This window comes from Phaseolus vulgaris, chromosome 6 (genome assembly GCF_051622355.1).
Source record: "Phaseolus vulgaris cultivar YP4 chromosome 6, ASM5162235v1, whole genome shotgun sequence".
NCBI lineage: Eukaryota > Viridiplantae > Streptophyta > Magnoliopsida > Fabales > Fabaceae > Phaseolus > Phaseolus vulgaris.
Window position 1 is genome coordinate 30,460,219 of NC_143503.1, and position 19,801 is coordinate 30,480,019.

Sequence of the window (19,801 nt, forward strand, 5' to 3'; positions counted from 1 at the left end):
TATAAATATAATAATGATACAAATAAAAAATGCGGCCACGAATAATATATATATATATATATATTGTTAATTTTTTTGAAATTTTAATTAATGTTATTAAATTATTTAATATAAGTGAAAGAGTGTAAAAATAAGAGATGGAGGAGGAATAGAGAGAAAAATGCGATTATATATATTAGAAGAAAAAAGTGAAAAAGTTAGATAAAAAATTTAGTTAACGTTGATAAAAAAATATTAATCTAATTAAATATAATTAGTTATAAAAAACACAAATATATCCAACATTATTTATTTATTTATGTGACTGTCTGAGTAAAATCAAATAAGTGGACCACTCACATAATGAATGTTAAACATTTAAATTATAGATGTTAACAACAATGCAAGAAAACCTATGATAATCAAAAGGGAAGTGAAAGGAGAATTGGAGAAGTGCGCTTAGCAAACCCCGGCCACCTCACGCAAGAACCACCGACAGGAGCCACCACGATTAGTACTCCGGCAAGGCTTTTCAACGACTCTGACAAAGATTGGCAGCGACTCCGGCTCTGCATCATTGCAAATTTCTCTTCCTCTCATCGGTAAATTATCTTCCTCTGTTTTGGTTTATGTGTTGTAAAATGTTTTGCAACTGTTTAGTGATTTATGGAGTAGAAATTAAAAAGTATTAGTCTTGTTCTTGCAGTAGTGGAACCTTGCACGAATTTAAGTTTGTAGGTACTTGAATCATCTACTGAAATTAAAGTGTAATGCCGTTAAAGATTTCAGGAAAATGACGATGGGAAAGATACACCAAGGTCAAGGGGAATTTTTTGGACACTTTTGGATTTAGGCTTGATTTATTGGACATTTGAAATGTGTTTAAGAATTATATTTCATTTGTTTCTAAGTAAAATTTTGAGGGTGAAGACCGGCGGGTTTTGGGGTATGAATGCGGTTCTTGATAATAAAGGTTCGTTTAATACGTGGACTAATGGATATGTTATATTTATCTAATTTCATTTGGAGTGAACTCACTGTTGAAGATAGATAAAATATAGAGGGCTGTTAATTTGTAGAAATTGGGATAAACATTAGATGTATGGTAGTTTAGTGTATGTGATGCTGAGTAGTTAAAGCATAATATTTGTAATATTAAGATTTATTGAAGGGTAAAACAAATACACCAAATGAGTACACCAATTAGGGATATCCGCATTAACTAATTTGTTGTGTCAAGGATATATCTTATGATTTGTTAAACTGTATTTGTGATTAATATCTTACATGTTTTCTTCAAGAGTAATTCTCAGCCAACTTTAACAAAAGATGCAGGATTCCCTAGAGCCAAGACATGAATTTTGGGTGGGTCAACGAGTACATGTGTTGGGTGATCCTCGACGAATTGGTACAGTTAAGTATGTGGGACCTGTAGAAGGCTATTCAGACACTTGGGTTGGAGTTGACTGGGACAACGGAGAAGGAAAACATGATGGATCCGTGAATGGTGTCCGCTACTTCCATGCTAAGTCAGAAAGATCAGGGTCATTTGTTCGTGCCCACAATCTGAACCAAGGGATTTCATTGCTGGAAGCTCTTGAAAGTAGATACAAAAGTGACTCTACAAAAGATGAAGAGGGTATGTCTCAGGCTTGAATTCATTTGTGGCTAAAGCATTTATATTTTGGGTCCATGAGTGAGGGTGAAAATGGTTTCACTTTAATTTTTGGTATGACAGAAAAGAGGTAAACTTTATTGTAGTGGAGCTGTTTTCTCTACCCTTGTTACCAAACTGTTACTGCAGTTATTTGGTTTTGTTGACATGTCTTGAATAGGTGAGTATAGGTTGGAGGATGCCATTTAATTTTAATGCTAATTTCCATTATAAAACTCTGTTACAGCTTGTTGTGAAATTGATCGATGGTGCAGGATTTAAGTAGTACTAATTTTGTAATTATATTTTACTATTATAAATTCTCTTATATCTAAAGTAGAGACAATAGTGGTAGAGAAAATTCTCTAAGAAATGTACACTGACAAATTATTCATTTTGAATTCCATAATCTTCCTGCCTGTTGATCTGATATATCTATTTCGAGACTGTTAGAAATTGATTTGATATGAATCCTTTAGACCAATTTGTGTTCTTTTAGTAATATTTTTTATTTTCTTTTGGGGTAAGAACTGAAAAGGAATTCACTATTTTTTGTTCAAATTTTACCCTTATCTATTCTAAAATAATTTTTTACATTCTAGTCTGCTTCTGTATGTACTTTTTTTTGTAGGTACGCATACACTGACAAAACCTGGAAAATAAAACATAATTTTTCTTCGTTTGTGCAGATGAAATGTATGTCCTTTCAACAAGCAACCAGCGAGTATCCGTTCAACTTTTGGGTAAAGATAAAATTCAAGATAAGCTAAGAAGATTTGAGGAATTAACCAGTGTATCATTGTCATACATGGGCGTTAGTTCCCCTGGAATCCCTTCTCAAATTAATAACACAGTGCCAAGTAAGCCTGATTCTAGAACACTCTCATTTATTTGCTAATATCAAGATCAATACACATTAGCTTAGTTATATCAGTGATTTTGTTTTATTTTGAGATAACATTGCTGTATCAGTAAATTAGTTGCTTGTACCTTAGATTTTATTTTTGCTTAAGCTGGTTCGAACTGAAGTTATAATTTGAAACTTTGATTATTTGATATCTTTTTCTATCCTGTAACAATTTCAACATAGGTAATGAGTTCTTTTGCAATTTTCTCTGTTTTGATATCTTCAGGATCCTTGCACTTTAACCGTCTTTTATTTTTGTTGATAGATATAAAAGAACTTGACCTGACTGGGAACATGCTTTCGGAGTGGAAGGTATGTTCTGCAACCAGGTTTTGTCAGTGATCATCAATCTCAGCAACTGTTGCAGCTTCTTATTTACTTCTTTCAACATACCTACCATGCAAGTCTTACCAAGAACTTCAATGATTTGTGTTTTTGGTTAAACTTATTTTGAAGAAATAATAACTTCTTTTGCTAGCTTCCTAATAGATCTTTTGAAGAGAAACATACAATTACTTTGTGGGAAATAAGCTTTCCCAAACTGTTCGAAAACTGGATCTATTTTTCTATTTTTATTAGCATTTTCGTTGGAATGTGTGTATTATGAAATTCTCCTTTACATTTTAATATCTGATTATGATTTAGTAATTTCTGTTAAGTTTTTTTGTATGATAATTGACTATTGCAAACTACCGAGGCACTTCCTCTCTCTTTATTAGAATAGGTTTAGAGTAGGTTAAGTAAGCTTTTATTCAAAAGTTGTTTTGAATAGTACCTATCTGTACCTAGGATTACTTGCTTTTTACTCTTTCATTTCTCATCATTGTATCACACAGATCTGCTGTATATATAGATATAACTACCTAAGGGAGACATTTTCAAGCTCTCTAAAAATATACTTTTTCTATTTCTTTATTTTTTCAAGTTGGTATCAGAGCGATCAATCCCACTTTGCTTGTCCTTACCTTGTTTGGGTTTGTCACTGTCATCTGCTGTATGTAAGGGAGACCTTTTCAAGCTCTCTAAAAATATACTTTCTCTTTTTCTTTATTTTTTCAAGTTGGTATCAATCCCACTTTGCTTGTCCTTACCTTGTTTGGGTTTGTCGCTGTCTTCTGCTGGTCGTTCAGTTTTGTTTGGTGATCACCAGATCTGGAACATCTCCTTGTGTGATGGTCAACCCCGCCAGTCTCATCATTGGAAACATCCTTATTAGTTGGTTTTGTAAAGTTTAGTTAGGCTTAAAATTCACTTATTAATATAGTATCAGAGTCATTTAAAGCCTATCCAAGCGAGAGTTTGTTAGACTTCAATTCCATTTCTTAATATTATCCATCAACCACCCCACTCTACCCTTTAACCAGCCACCCTAACCAACTACCCCACTTTAAATCCACCAAAGAGCCTACCATATCGATCACAAACTTCTGACCCCACTGCACCCCTCTCATTTCAATCAATGTGTTGCAATCTTTGAGGACAGATTCTTTTGAACCCGAGGGTATTGAGAGGTGCGTAAATACCTCTCCAAGGCGAATACATTGGCCCAAGCATAAAGTGCAGCAACCCAGATGGCTTAGAGGGTTTTCAATGTAGACAGATGTCCATGTCATGCTCTTTCATTATGTTTTCCGTTTGGTTGTTCCATCCAGTCTCTAATTAAGAACTCTCAAACATCCTATACTATTGTCAGGAGCCCATGACTCTACTCCACCTCTATTTATGCTTTGAATGAAATGAAATGAGCAGACAAAATTTCCCATATTGTTAGCATTAATTTAGTGGTAGCCTTTGTAATATTGTAGCCGCTTGATAGGTACTATCTGCTGTGTATCACAATGCTTCCAAATTCTTCAACATATCAGCCTTAGCATATTTTTAGTTGATGAGATCTTCAACATATTTGATAGTAGGGTAGGTTGTGTAATTAAGTAAAAGGTGTTGTTATTTGCAGTTTGTGGACAACATAGTCTTTGTATAAGCCTGTCTATGAGACAACAAGCATATTGCTGTATTGCATGCCATTTCTGTGTTCAGCTTATATTTTATTGGTTTATCAATTGGTCTTCTGTCAACTATGGGAGTGTTTTAAGAGATTTCCCATTTCTAATGTGTCAAGGGATTGGACAACCTTGCTATATTTCTTTCTTCTTTTTTCTAGTTACAATGGATGTCTAGACCTTATGTACGGAGGAGGAGGGGAAGTGAAGGTTAATGAGGAGGCAAAAGGGTCATAGTGGGACTACAATATAGCAAGGCTAATGGACTATACTATACTTCATTTATTGTTTAATATTGTTTTGTGAACTGTTTTGTAGAATATCTTATTAGCTATAGTCCTTGCCCTTTTTATCTCTTATGATCACCTTTTTCGATAAAAAAACCTAGACACTTATCATGTGTGAGACCCCCCCTTCTTTTACTTAGTTTTTTGTTTGGCCTACTACTTTGTTAGTGATTGATTGAGGGTACTTGTCATTTACTTTCTTTTCAATTGATCTCTTTGCAGGATATTGGCATAATTTGTGAACAGTTGCCTGCCCTGAGGACAATCAATTTATCAAACATATTAATGTCACCATATAAAACCGATCTTCCAATACTGAAAATCATCCAAGTTCTGGTTCTAAATAATACTGGTGTAGATTGGCAGCAGGTTCCTTCTATATGTTTTCTAATGTTTATCTTAAAAAAATTCCCGATGGTATAAATTAGAATTGATAAATATTTCTGTTTTAACTGGGCAGGTTGAGTTGCTTAGACCATCATTGACAACAATTGAAGAGCTACATATAATGGGAAACAATATAAGCAGAATTCTGGTATGCTGCCTTTGGTTCGGTATGCTTGCCATGTATCTTAAAGCTGTAGCCTGTAGGCTGAGTCTTCCTCCAATTAGAGGGCAGATTAATAAACATTGGAAACTGTCACAATCTTTTAAGTACCCCAGGGCCTGAATTTATGATGTTCAATTTGGGGAATCTGAATAACTGGTCTCCACCTTCTCCCATTTTGATTCACCATCTCAAGTGATCGCTATAGAATGCAAGCTGGACATATTTAGGGAATAGTGTTGTGGATATAGTTTACACGTTTCAATATTTCTCAGCCTTCATAATGGCTGTTTCACATTGAGATGTTTTGTTGAATGTGTTTTCTCTTATCTGGCTGACTGGTTAGTTGGATGTGCTATGCTATTTCTGTTTTGACATTAAAATATGGAGTACTTTTTTTCTCCCATGGAGATAATTCCTTTTGTGCGTATTAGGTTTTCCCTTTCATGTTTAATTTTATGTTACTCTTCAATTTCTGATGATCTTTTAAATATAAATTACTAGCATTTTAAAGCCTTCTAATTTTTGCTTTTCTGTTCAGCCTACATCATCCTCTATGGTTCAGGGATTTGATTATCTGCGGCTGTTGAATTTGGAAGATAACTGTATAGATGAATGGAATGAAATTATGAAGCTTTCTCAGCTAAGATGGTTGGTAATGGCAGTTTTGTTTACTTCTAGAATACAGTCCTCCTGACACCATTTGGAAATGATCCTATCTTACTTTTAACCACATCTAACTTCAACAATGAAATCTACTTCCATTTTGATCGTACCTAAAATTATAACTTAGGACTTGATCTAACCAGTTAACAATTTAGTTAATCCATTATCATTTCAGTTAACTACTGATTGTGAGTGGTTGGTGTTAGGAATCTTGTAAATTGTGATTATGATATTGTGTGAATAGAGAAGTACTATAATTAAGATATTATGAGCTGTATGATTATGTAACTCTTGTCTGTTATATTTATAACTGTAATTATAAATAAGAGCTTCTGCTGTGTACTCAAGACACGCATTCATTCATATGATTCTTGATTTTCTACCTCTCAACAACAGTAAGCATGATGGTGAAGTATAATTAGCTTGAAATATGGTTAAAAGTCCTAGATGGTATCTGTATCACTGGAAGTACTGATTGTACCTTAGAACTGGCCATTAGTATTCATCTCTTCTTCGGTCCTGTATTTCTTCCCCCCAACAGTGTCTCTACTTTTGGGTAGATATGATTTTAAGTCTTTCGATTTGATTTATTTATACTTGGTTAACTTTTTCAGTTTGGAGAAGCTTTATTTAAACAAGAATTGTTTGAATTCTCTCTTTTATCCTGATAATAAAGAGCAGCATGAATCAGAAGTTACATGCTATAAACCCTTTCAAAATTTATGCCGCCTTCTACTGGGTAATATTATATTTTTCCTCTTGATAAATATCATTTTCAACATACTCCAAGGAAATCTGGATTGTGGATACCAATTGAAGGCTTTCAAATCATTTTTCAGGTAATAACAACATTGGTGATCTGGCCTCCGTTGACTCATTAAACTTGTTTCCTAACTTGGTGGTAAGTTTATACTGTGAAATGTTGATCAGGATTACATATTTAATATAAATTCTTGAGTACGCATATCATGGTTGCTTTGATGTATCTGTAATGATGAGTCTAGGACTGCTGCCTGCAATGATCATAAGAATTCAAAGGAATTGAATTTCTCCTGTTGGTTTTTAACTTTTGAAGAAGTCTGGTTCATTTTGCTTTTTGGTCTCTTGTTCTACAAGTGCTGAGAAGTTTATTGGACCATGGCCTATATCATAATCCATTTTGAAAATGGTAAATCGGGGATGCAATTCAAGATTATTTTGTAGCTACACTCTTATAACTTATCTTTCATCATCACTATAGGGACCATTTTCTCATTTTTCTTTTTCACTGGTTTATTTTAGACTGAACTTTGCAGTACTGGCTTCAATTCTAATTATTCATCTTTAATAACAATGAAGGATATCAGGCTTTCTGAAAACCCAATTACTGATTCTAGAAAAGGTGGGGTTCCAAGATTTGTTTTGATTGCTCGTTTAGCAAAAGTTCAGATATTAAATGGAAGTGAGGTATGACAGAAGATATCTCTGTTGCTTAGTTGCTTTTATATACTCTTTTACTAAACATAATCTTTCATCTCTGTTCTACCTTTCAGGTTACTCCTCGTGAAAGGAAGGACTCTGAGATTAGGTATGCTCTCAAATTCTATGTTATATGCCTTTTTGGCAATTGAAAGTCCGAAGCATCATTTATGGTCATCACTTCTATGTGTTGTTTTGTAATACATTTTATCTATCTTTTTATGAGTGTTGCTCTTGAGTTTAACTTTTAGATGTTCATGTATGGTTTATACTCATATGAACTAAATAATTCGCTGGAGATCTGGTTTGTTTGCATCTCTCTGATATTCCATTCCTCGTGTCATAGGGGGTGAATGTCTTTCTTAGCATTGTATTCCATTTTCTTCTTAGGTGGTGGTGGTGACTCATTTGTGGGATGCATCTTGTTGTCAGTGCTGGTCATACATGCCTTGTAGTGTTAGATACTTCTCTTCTTTCCATGAACTTTTGATCAATTTTCCTTATAGAAGAAGAAATGAAATTTAGGGACCGCCACTGACTCCAATTTTTTTGAGGGTATCTCCTTCCTATAACGTCTCAGTTAGCTTGCTTTTCTTGACCTTGTCTCAAATAAGAAGCTACACAACTAAAGAAACTCAAACAATTTTTAGTTTCCCATCCTGAGGACTAAATATTCCACACCAAAAAAAAATACAAATATAGAATAACTACCAAAGCATTAGGTATATTATGGAATAAGACATAAAATTGATCCAACCTACACCTGTATGTTGTTTCAGAACCGCTAAAGACAAGTGCAGCCTCCAGAACTTTTCTGATCAAGTTGTAGCTTCCTGTACCAATGCCACTGCTGCCTATATACCTAGAAGGCCTTTCAAGCTGAGTGCTTCTTAGGTATGCCACAAATAGTCAAACATATGTTTTATTTCATTGGGTCACCCAAATAATTGTTTTAAGTTAAAACAAGGTTGTTTGACAGAAATAATTTAGCCTGTTTCTAGCATTCATTATTTATAAACACACAGTATACTTTTGTGGTTAGATTCCTCTTTGAAGACGAACCATTAGACCCTTTTATTTTATCAATCCATACATGAGATAAGTGAACCTTTTGAACCATGCTTATCTTTTATGTTGGAGTTCAATTAAAGGTTTACATGCAATTAGAGTATAGTATGAAGCAACATCATCTTTCTATTCTTATATTATTTACAATTCTTATGCAGGTATGTTCGGCTTGTTATCTCCAGGTTGCATACTAGTCCTGAAGAAATCAAACAGCATCCCAGGTAAATTCATGGACAATATCTGGAACCTTTTCTCTAGCATTAATGTTCAGGGCAATTGAAAACAAATGAAAATGCTATCAGAAATCAGTTGCTGTAGGTCCTGATGGGATTAAAGGAGTAAATATGTAATAATGGTTCACGGTGTTCAGATTTTGAAATTGAGTTAAAGATGTTGGTCAGAACTAGTGGACATGATAGTCAAGACTTCAATAGGAAACAAAGAGAAACAAAGGAAACTTTGGTTTTACAGCTTGTGTTCTTATTTCTTAGGCATTATAATGTTTGAGAGATGCTTCAATTGACTAGGTGAATAAGGTTAATAGCTTTTAATTTGTTGGTTTTGTATTTTTTTGGGGTGGGGTATTTAAGAGGGTGGGGTTGAGTTATGATGTGATTCCAATAGCATAGAAGAGAAAGATTCTTGATCTTATTAGGAATCAACTTGAGTTGGACAATAGTTAGGCACTTTTCTTAGAATTGGATCAATGTTCTAAGTCAAGAGCTCACCAAAACTAGCACCAAATCCAAAACTCATATGGAAGTTCCAATTATGATCAAATTGAACCGAAAAGAAAGGAACAAAAGATAAGCAAACTGAAATTAGAAGTGCTGGAAATTAAACACACCGAACCAAATCAAACAAAGGAAGAAAAGCTTGCTGGAAAATGGAAATGACCGAACCAAAAAAGGCAAGAACAATCATACTAGACATGGAAATGAATAAGGCACAAAGCTAGAGAAGAGAACACTTATGGAGAAGGAAGAGAAGGTGATTGATCACGCCACTTGGAGTATGGCTGCTCCAAGATTAGTGTGCTGCCGCCACTTGAGGACACCATGGATCCATCAAGACAAGGCTCAAAAGCTCTCCAATGCTCACTCAAAATTTGAGTATAGTTTCTTTACTCTAAATTCCAATCTGAATTTTACAAAGGGAGCACCTCTATTTATAACCTAAGGTGCTGAAATGCAAGCTACACAAATTCAAAAATTCCCTCCTAAAAAGTTTCTAAAACCGGCGCCAAATACAAAGCATGAGAAAGGTGTGACCTCTTCCTTCACTTTGGCACCTCCTATTCTACTCCTACACCTATCTACTAACGCACCCCCCTTCCTAAAGCTCCTAACTAAAGCCTAAAAGATGCTATAACAATAGAGGTTTCTAATGTTTCCCTCTAAGCACCTTCAACCAAAGAAATTACAAAAAGAGAAAATAATTGTCCCCTAGCTCCTAAAGCTTTGAACATGCTTCTTGTAAGCCTTTGAGGTGGGACAATTATTTTCTCTTTTTGTAATTTCTTTGGTTGAAGGTGCTTAGAGGGAAACATTAGAAACCTCTATTGTTATAGCATCTTTTAGGCTTTAGTTAGGAGCTTTAGGAAGGGGGGTGCGTTAGTAGATAGGTGTAGGAGTAGAATAGGAGGTGCCAAAGTGAAGGAAGAGGTCACACCTTCCTCATGCTTTGTATTTGGCGCCGGTTCTAGAAACTTTTTAGGAGGGAATTTTTGAATTTGTGTAGCTTGCATTTCAGCACCTTAGGCTATAAATAGAGGTGCTCCCTTTGTAAAATTCATATTGGAATTTAGAGTAAAGAAACTATACTCAAATTTTGAGTGAGCATTGGAGAGCTTTTGAGCCTTCTTCTCTAGTCTTATCTTGATGGATCCATGGTGTCCTCAAGTGGCGGCAGCACACTAATCTTGGAGCAACCATACTCCAAGTGGCGTGATCAATCACCTTCTCTTCCATCTCCATAAGTGTTCTCTTCTCTAGCTTTGTGCCTTATTCATTTCCATGTCTAGTATGATTGTTCTTGCCTTTTTTGGTTCGGTCATTTCCATTTTCCAGCAAGCTTTTCTTCCTTTGTTTGATTTGGTTCGGTGTGTTTAATTTCCAGCACTTCTAATTTCAGTTTGCTTATCTTTTGTTCCTTTCTTTTCGGTTCAATTTGATCATAATTGGAACTTCCATATGAGTTTTGGATTTGGTGAGTTCTTGACTTAGAACATTGATCCAATTCTAAGAAAAGTGCCTAACTATTGTCCAACTCAAGTTGATTCCTAATAAGATCAAGAATCTTTCTCTTCTATGCTATTAGAATCACATCAAGTTATCTTGGTGTTTTGTGCTCCTTAGTTATGCATGAAGTGCTGTTTTTTAAAGTTTTTTTCTTCAAAATAATAGGGATTTTCTGAAAAGGGGAATAAAATGGACAAACAGAACATATAAAATATATTTCTTCAAACGTATTACATATTGTGATACAAGCTACTACCCTCGTACCTCTACTTATTCTAAAATGATGACTATTTAAATGACATGTAAGCCATTTAATAGTACACAACTAGGAATCACTTAACCGTTAATATTTAATATTTCTTAACATTGTGATTTTTTTTTGAAGTGGTTAAATCCCACTTACCAAGGTTTATTTTTTTTATCTTTTATGAGTTTACTTTGTGATTGTGATGTCTATGGCTTTCACTATCCAACTTGTAGTTCATTTAGTCTGGTAACAAAAAGAGCTCAATGGCTTCTTCATTAGATGTTTTGCCCAGTAATTGGGTGATACGTTCAAGCTACTGTGAAGGCAACCATTTACTATAAAATAGGATTGTATTGTCAACACCAACAGAGTAAAAAAGGAAAGAACTTAATTCCTTTTCTGTAGTTTCTAATACGGAGCTTACTTTAGCTTTTACTAGGCAACAATCAAATGATATCCATATCATGTTGAATAGGTGTCATTATTTAGACTTGTATGTTGATTTCACAGCCAATTTGTGATCTCATTTTTTGCACTAGGGGCATGGTCTAGAAGAAGAAAAAAGTTGTAGTAACAAGAAAAAACTTAAGAAAGCAGAATGCAAGCACCCAAAAAAGCTCAGAGGCAAAGAGACATATTTGAGCATGTGAGCATATTGCCCCGATAAGGAGAAACAATAGACTGCATGTTTCACACAGCCAGAAAACATTAGCAAGATTTAAGGGTGGGCAAAAAATCCAAATTACAAAATCCAATCCATAATTATCCAAATCTATATTAGTTTTGATCCATTTAAATGGATTTATCTCAAATCCAATACATTTAATTGGATATGGATTAGATGTAGATTGGATACATTTTTGGATTATCCAAATTGCATTTTGAGTTGTGTTAGATATTATTAAATATTATTAGATATTATTTAATATTATGAGATATTATAGATATTGTTAGATATCTCATATTTATGTAATGGGCTTAGCCCATATGTTTCTTTTCCTATATAAACATAACCCTATGTGTTCAATATACACAAGGGATTTACCCTATTCTTTCTTTTCCTTTAATATGGTATCTAGAGCATAAGGTTAGGGTTCAGGGTTTAGAGTTCAATTTTTATTGGTGAACCCACTATTCACTGGAATTTTCCAGCCACCGCCCCACTGTCTCGTCGGAGCTACCACTACCTCACCGGAGCCGCCGCCATACCTCGCCGGACCCACCGCCGGAATCTCGTCGGAGCCTCTGCTGGAAACGCTACCAGAATCGTTGTCGGAGCCTTCATCTTTGTTGTTGCCGCTAATTATCCGGTGACTGGATTTGTCCTTATCTTCTATGGCTTCTTCCGCTTCCACTGCCACTGTGGCTTCTTCCGCTGCCACTACTACTGTGGCTTCTTCCATAGTCATTATGCCGGATTCATCTATTTATACTAATTACGTCAATGTTCATCTTTCCATTGACAAATTGGATGGAACCAATTATGACACTTGGGCATCAGATATTAAATTATGGCTTAAGAGTCAAGGTTATGTTGATCATCTTACTCATCCTACTCTTGCTGAAAATGAGGTTTTTCGTTGGTTGAAAATTGATGCTCAATTATGCATTGTTATCAAATCGACCATTCACTAATCTTTAAAACAAATTTTTCGTACTTATGAGACATGTTCAGAAGTTTGGGAACAAGCAAAATTATTATACACCAATGATACTCAACGTCTCTATGGTGTGTGTCAAAATCTTCTCACAATTGTTGCTCCCAAACGTCTTGATGGTACAATGGCAGAATATCTAGGTAAACTTCATGCTCTTCTTCATGATTTTAATGAGTTATTACCTCCTGCCTCTACTCCTTCTCAAGAACTAGAACAAAGATCCAAGTTCTTCATGTTATTGGGTTTACATGGCCTTCCGGATGATTATTCTCACGTTCGTGATCAAATTTTGGAATCTCCTATTGTGCCCAATTTTACTTCCACTTGTTCTACCCTTTTGCGCGTGCCAGGTAAACACACCACTGATATAACGTCTCATGTTGATGACTCTTCTGCTTTAGTCTCTCAGCATAATGATCGTACTCGCCCTCACAAGCCGGGCAAAGGGCGTCACAAGTGTGACCATTGTGGCAAACTTGGCCACAAAATTGACAGATGTTATGCCTTACATAGTCGTCCTCCTAGATCTGTTGCGGTTGCTCAAATTGCCCCTGTGCAACCTTCTACCATGGACCATACTTCAATTGATACCCCAGGCCAGCCTGCTATTTTCAATGAATTTCTTAAATGGTATGAGGATCGTCAGAACCCTAGTTCCACGGCTTCTGTTGCACATTCAGGTACATCTTTTGTTGGCCTCACTCACTCCACTTCCCATGGCCCTTGGGTTCTAGATTCAGGTGCCACTGATCACATTACTGGTAATAAATCTTTTTTCTCTTCCCTGTCTACTACGGGTTATTTACCTTCGGTTACCATGGCCAATGGATATAGGGTACCATCACATGGTGTTGGTACTATTAATCTTTTTTCTTTTTTATCTATTGATAATGTTCTTTATGTCCCTGGGTCTCCATTTAACTTATTATCCATTAGTCGTCTCACCCGTTCCCTTGATTGTGTTATTTCTTTTACCAAAGATTTTGTTACTTTACAGGACCAGAGTTCGGGACGGATGATTGGCACCGGATGTGAGTCTCATGGACTTTATCAACTACAGATCTCTGCACATGTTGGCGCAATTATGGATTCTCCATCTCTCATTCATGCTCGGTTGGGTCATCCTAGTCTTGCCAAGATGCAGCAGCTTGTTCCAAGTTTGTCTAATGTGTCTACTTTATCGTGTGAGTCGTGTCAGTTAGGGAAACACATTCGTAGTTCTTTTCCTAGTAGTGTCTCACAACGTGCATCATCTCCTTTTGCCTTAGTTCACTCTGACATTTGGGGACCAAGTCGTATTATGTCTAATTTAGGATTTCAGTATTTTGTTACTTTTATTGATGATTATTCAAGATGTACTTGGGTATTTTTAATGAAAAACCGTTCCGAGTTGTTTTCTATATTTCAAATATTTTACAATGAAATTAAAAATCAATTTGGAATTTCCATCCGAATTTTGCGTTGTGATAATGGACGTGAGTATCTTTCTCATTCTTTTAAAAATTATGGCTTCTCATGGTATTCTTCATCAAACTTCATGTGCTTATATGCCTCAACAAAATGGGGTAGCTGAGCGCAAGAATAAACATCTTGTTGAAACAACTCGTACTATTTTAATCCATGGTGATGTTTCTCAGCGTTTTTGGGGTGATGCTGTTCTTAGTGCATGTTATCTCATTAATCGCATGCCATCTTCAGTTTTAGATAACAAAATTCCTCATTCTATTTTATTTCCACATGACCCTCTCCACTCTTTACCTCCCAAAGTTTTTGGGTCCACATGTTTTGTTCATAATTTTAGTCCTGGTCTTGATAAATTATCTCCTAAGTCACACAAATGTGTATTTTTAGGGTTCACTAGATCACAAAAAGGATATAAATGTTTCTCACCTTCTTTAAACCGTTATTTTATTTCAGCAGATGTCACCTTCAGTGAATCTTCCCTTTACTTAAGTCTTGTCCTTCTCCCTCAATTTCTTCATCTAATCAAGTGAATATTCCTCTTGTTGTGCCTAGTGCACCTAATGATTCACCACCGCCACCAACTCTTCAGGTGTATAGTCGTCGTCAAACATCTCATCGTCCATCAGCAGACTCTATTCCGGTGCCAACACCTCATCCCCCTCCGGCTCCTACAGTTGAACCTCTAACTGTTGAACCTGATCTTCCTATTGCTATCCGTAAAGGTATACGTTCTACTCGTAATCCCTCTCCACATTATACTGCTTTGAGTTACCATAGACTATCTCAACCCTTTTATACCTGCCTTTCGTCTATTTCTTCTGTATCCATTCCAAAATCTGTAGGTGATGCCTTAGCTCATCCTGGTTGGCGTCAGGCCATGCTTGATGAAATGAATGCGTTTCAGAATAATGGAACTTGGGAACTTGTTCCTTTACCATCTAGGAAATCTGTTGTTGGTTGCAGGTGGGTTTTTGCTATCAAAGTTGGTCCTTATGGTACTATTGATCGTCTCAAAGCTCGTCTTGTGGCTAAGGGTTATACCCAAATTTTTGGTTTAGACTATGGTGATACTTTTTCTCCAGTAGCAAAGATGGCCTCTGTTCGCTTATTCATAGCTATGGCTGCTCTTCAACAATGACCTCTTTATCAACTGGATGTTAAAAATGTTTTTCTTAATGGGGATTTGCAGGAAGAAATTTATATGGAGCAACCTTCCGGTTTTGTTGCTCAGGGGGAGTCTTTTGGATTGGTATGTCGTCTTCGCAAATCCTTATATGGCCTCAAGCAGTCTCCTAGGGCTTGGTTTGGAAAATTTAGCAATGTTGTTCAACAATTTGGTATGACTCGCAGTGAAGGAGATCATTCAGTTTTTTATCGTCACTCGAGTGCCGGGTGTATCTATCTTGTAGTATATGTTGATGACATTGTTCTTACCGGCAGTGATTACCATGGCATCTCACAAGTAAAACAACACCTTTGTCAACACTTTCAGACAAAGATCTTGGCAAACTCAGATATTTCTTGGGGATTGAGGTAGCACAATCCAATACTGGTATTGTTATCTCTAAAAGAAAATACGCATTAGATATTTTAGAGGAAATTGGGTTGATGAATTCGAAATCTGTTGATACTCCCATGGATCCCAATGTCAAGCTTTTACCCAATCAAGGGGAGCCTCTTTCAGATCCTGAGAAGTACAGGAGATTAGTTGGAAAATTGAACTATCTCACAGTTACTCGCCCTGATATTTCCTTTGCAGTTAGTGTGGTAAGTCAATTTCTTAATTCTCCATGTGAAGATCATTGGAATGCAGTCATTCGTATAGTGAAGTACATTAAAGGCTCTCCTGGAAAAGGTTTGTTATATGGTCATAATAACCATACTAAAGTCGTTTGTTATTCAGATGCTGATTGGGCAGGATCTCCATCTGATAGAAGATCAACTTCTGGTTATTGTGTCTCCATTGGTGATAACTTGATCTCTTGGAAGAGCAAGAAACAAAGTGTTATGGCAAGATCTAGTGCAGAAGCAGAATATAGAGCTATGGCCTCGGCTACTTGTGAGCTTATTTGGCTTAAACAGTTACTTAAAGAATTGCAATTTGGAGAGGTTACTCAAATGACACTTATATGTGATAATCAGACTGCTCTTCATATTAGCTCAAATCCATTTTTTCATGAAAGGACAAAACATATTGAGATTGATTATCATTTCATTCGAGAAAAGATTATATCGGGAGATATCAAGACTGAATTTGTTAATTCAAATAATCAATTAGCAGATATTTTTACTAAACCCTTACGAGGGCCTAGGATTGATTACATTTGTAACAAGCTGGGTACATATGATCTATATGCACCAGCTTGAGGGGGAGTGTTAGATATTATTAGATATAATTATATATTATTTGATATTATAAATATTGTTAGATATCTCATATTTATGTAATGGGCTTAGCCCATATGTTTCTTTTCCTATATAAACATAACTCTATGTGTTCAATATACACAAGGGATTTTCCCTATTCTTTCTTTTCCTTTAATAGGTTGGATTTTGACTTCGCCCGATGCAAGTTGAGCCAAGACAATTCAGGCCTGGGTTGAGCAAAGTCGACCCAAGTCCACGTCGAGCTGAGTCGTCCGGGCCCAAGTCGAATTGAGTCGGTATGGACCAAAGTCGAGCCAAGTCATTTCGGGCCAAAGTTGAGCCGAGTCAACCCTGGGCCAAGTCGAGCTGAGTGGCCAATATTAAGCCGACTGATATTAAGCCGAGTTGGCCTATGCCAATGTCTAGTCGAGCCGGTCCAAGCCCATGTTGAGCAGAGTCTTTCAGGTCTGATATTGAGTCGAGCAAGCCCGGGCCAATATCTAGTCGACCGAGCCAGAGCTAACGTCAAGCCGAGCGGGCCCGGGCCGATATCCAGACGACTGGGCCAGGGCTAACGCCAAGTCGAGCGGGCCCAGGCCGATGTTGAGCCGAGCAGGTCTAGGTCTAGGTTGATGTCGAGCCGAACGGGCCAAGGCCTATATTAAGTCAAGCAGGCCCGAACCCATGTCGAGCTGAGCAGGCCCGGGCAAAAGTTAAGCCAAGCAAAGCCGGGACGATGTCAAGTCGTCAGGGCCCAAGCTGATGTCGAGTCGCCTAAGCCGATATACAGTCGAGCGAGCCCGAGACGATGTCACGATGAGCGGGCCTGAGCCAATGTTGAGTAGTTTGGGCTTGTGCCGATTTCGAGCCAAGCGGGCCCAGGCCGATGTCTAGCCATTTGGGCCCGAGCCGATGTCTAGTCATTTGGGCTCGGCCCGATGTTGAGTCGTCTAGGGCGGGGCCAATTTTGAATCGTTAAGGCCCGAGCCGATGTCGAGCTAAGCGGGCCCAAATTGATATCGAGTCGAGCGGGCCCGACCCATGTCAAGACGATCGGGCCCGGACCGATTTTGAATCGTTCAGGCTTGAGCCGATGTCTAGCCAAGCGGGTCCAAGCCGATGTTTGAGTCGTTCAAGCTCGGGCTGGTGTCGAGTCGTTCGGGCCCAGGCCGATGTCGAGTCATTCGGGCTTGGGCCGATGTAGAGTCGTTCGGGTTGGGGCCAATGTTGAGTTGTCCGGACCTGGGCCAATGTCGAGTTGTCCGGGCCCGAGCCGATGTCGAGTCGTTCGGGCCCAGACCGATGTCGAGTCGTTCGGGCCCGGACCGATGTCGAGTCGTTCGGGCCCAGGCCGATGTCGAGCCGTCTGGGTCTGGGCCGATGTAGAGCCGAGTTGGTCTGCGTCCAGGTTGAGTCGGCTTAGGCCCAGTTCAAGCCAAGTTAGTCTCTGTCCATATCAATATGGATTTAATGTAATTTACAAAATGGATTTAATCTAGATTCAATCCATTTTAAATAGATTTTTAAAAAAATCCAAATATATTTAATCTAGTTAAAGTGGATATGGATTTTAAATCCAATCCATTTATTTGGATTATCCATGCGCACCCCTAGCAAGATTATATGAGAAACTTAACAAGGGTCTAACTAGAACCACACTAATGTTGTGAGATACACTTGGTGCTCATAAAAGAGTCCTTTAAGATTGTTCCATAGAAAGTTTTCTGCTTTACCATGCTTAATTGAATGGTCTTTTTTATTGAATTTGCGCAGCACACGTGTTGTAAGAGTTCTGTTATAGTAGATATTAATTGAAACTGGATCTAGATGGGATTATCAATTAATTTCTAACAACTATTTTTTGTGAATATACTGGTGAAATTTGCTACAGGTTATACGAGCTTAAGAAGATTCATGGAATTGAGGATGAACGACCTTCAATTGGAACTACTGTCCTACAAACAATCAGCTCAGGATTATTGTGTATGGACTATGGATGTTAAGTTCGTATATCTGCTTGTTTTTCTGAATTTGAAATATCTTTATTTTGATATAGAGATTAATGCAGCTATCACTCTGAATTGTGTTGGAGCATCCATGGGTGAGAAGCCACCATTGACAAAGAAGCTTCCAGCAACAACCACAGTTAAACATCAATACTACTCTAGTAATGCAATGTTCAGTATTTCAAGACCTAAAAACTCCTCTGATTACCTTGTTTTTCTTAGGTCGGTAAGCTGAAATCTCTATGCGAAAGCTTTTTTAAGCTCAAGTCCATGAAGCTAAAGTTATATCTTCAAGAAGAGGTTTGCTTTTATCAAGAATAATATGTGCTATTTGTTATTATGATTGCCTGATTAGCTGATTAAAAATTTCCTAAATGAGAAGCAGCAGCTTCTAGACAATCTTAAGAAGTCGTTGTGTTCTGCTCTGAATGAATAAAATAATTTCAAATTGATATTTTGGAAAACTAATTTGTAACAAAACTTTATCGTGGAGAATGAGGGGGGAAGATGAAGAACTAGAACATAGTAGATGGTCATACTTGTTTTTTTTAGGACCGAGAAAAATAGTCTTAGAGGATAAATGCTACAGGTAATAAAGTTTCTCGGTGAGAAGATGGATGATGGAAAATATTTATTTTTCTTTTGAAATTTTGTTTTAATTTATGTAAATGTTTCAAGTCTTACGAAGAGAGAGATAATTTGAAACATTATAATTATAATAATGAAATTTTAGATATATTTTTATTATGTTTATATATTTATTTTAATATTTCATACAGTTTTTATCACCTCAAGAAAATTTTGCAAGATGAGTATCATTTCTGCACTAACAAAAAAAAATCTTTCTTGATTTAGTTACATGTCTTCGCATTTTGCAGGGTTCTCCATTTCCTCTGTTGCTTGACAATGACACTTCTTCTCTGATGGACCTTGGAATTGGAAATGATTCTATTATCCTCGTAGACCAAGAAAGGTCATGAATATATTTATGAAAAGGTTCTCATGTGTTAAAGACTGTATCCTTCTGACTACCCCCAACATTTGGAAGTATGTGTATGTGTGTGTCTCTCTCTATATATATAATATTTGTAAGTGGTACACCTGTTTAGTTGGTGACGTTCTTTTATCAGGGGTTTTGATCCACTGCTTGATTAGATTCTCTATTCCAACCTTTGCCACAACTGTTTTCTGTAAATCACTGGTTCTTTTATACATTTGCAAGTAGATTTCGGTCTTGTTCTCTAACAGTAGCC

At 36.8% G+C, this 19,801-nt stretch overlaps 1 protein-coding gene across 10 annotated transcripts; it reads left to right on the forward strand.

Annotated features, from left to right (window-relative positions):
- Positions 1-344: 344 nt before the first annotated feature.
- On the forward strand, positions 345-19,793 carry PFI (tubulin folding cofactor E / Pfifferling (PFI)). Of its 10 annotated transcripts, none has more exons than XR_011084511.2 (17): positions 368-581; positions 1,309-1,618; positions 2,323-2,493; positions 2,806-2,852; positions 5,050-5,196; positions 5,288-5,362; positions 5,916-6,025; positions 6,655-6,779; positions 6,880-6,941; positions 7,379-7,486; positions 7,573-7,607; positions 8,278-8,392; positions 8,725-8,787; positions 18,434-18,525; positions 18,611-18,687; positions 18,771-18,848; positions 19,427-19,793. XR_011084511.2 is itself a non-coding variant. In XM_068640028.2 (16 exons), exons 2-16 carry the CDS (start codon positions 1,309-1,311, stop codon positions 19,526-19,528), a joined length of 1,602 nt encoding a protein of 533 aa, XP_068496129.1. In that variant the 5' UTR covers positions 345-581; the 3' UTR covers positions 19,529-19,793. The 10 variants fall into 10 exon arrangements, 2 of the variants coding, with proteins under 2 accessions (XP_068496129.1, XP_068496130.1); XR_016521460.1 differs by having other exon boundaries at positions 380-581; positions 5,916-6,029; XR_011084513.2 differs by having other exon boundaries at positions 380-581; positions 18,599-18,687.
- Positions 19,794-19,801: the final 8 nt, after the last annotated feature.

What these genes read in the sequence shown, in the direction of transcription:
- PFI (XM_068640028.2), top strand. Translation starts at nt 1,309, where the DNA reads ATGCAGGATTCCCTAGAGCCAAGACATGAATTTTGGGTGGGTCAACGA. An exon ending in TTTATGCCGCCTTCTACTGG is followed by an intron (nt 6,780 to 6,879) that starts GTAATATTATAT and finishes ATCATTTTTCAG; the next exon opens with GTAATAACAACATTGGTGAT. An exon ending in GAAATCAAACAGCATCCCAG is followed by an intron (nt 8,788 to 18,433) that starts GTAAATTCATGG and finishes AATTTGCTACAG; the next exon opens with GTTATACGAGCTTAAGAAGA.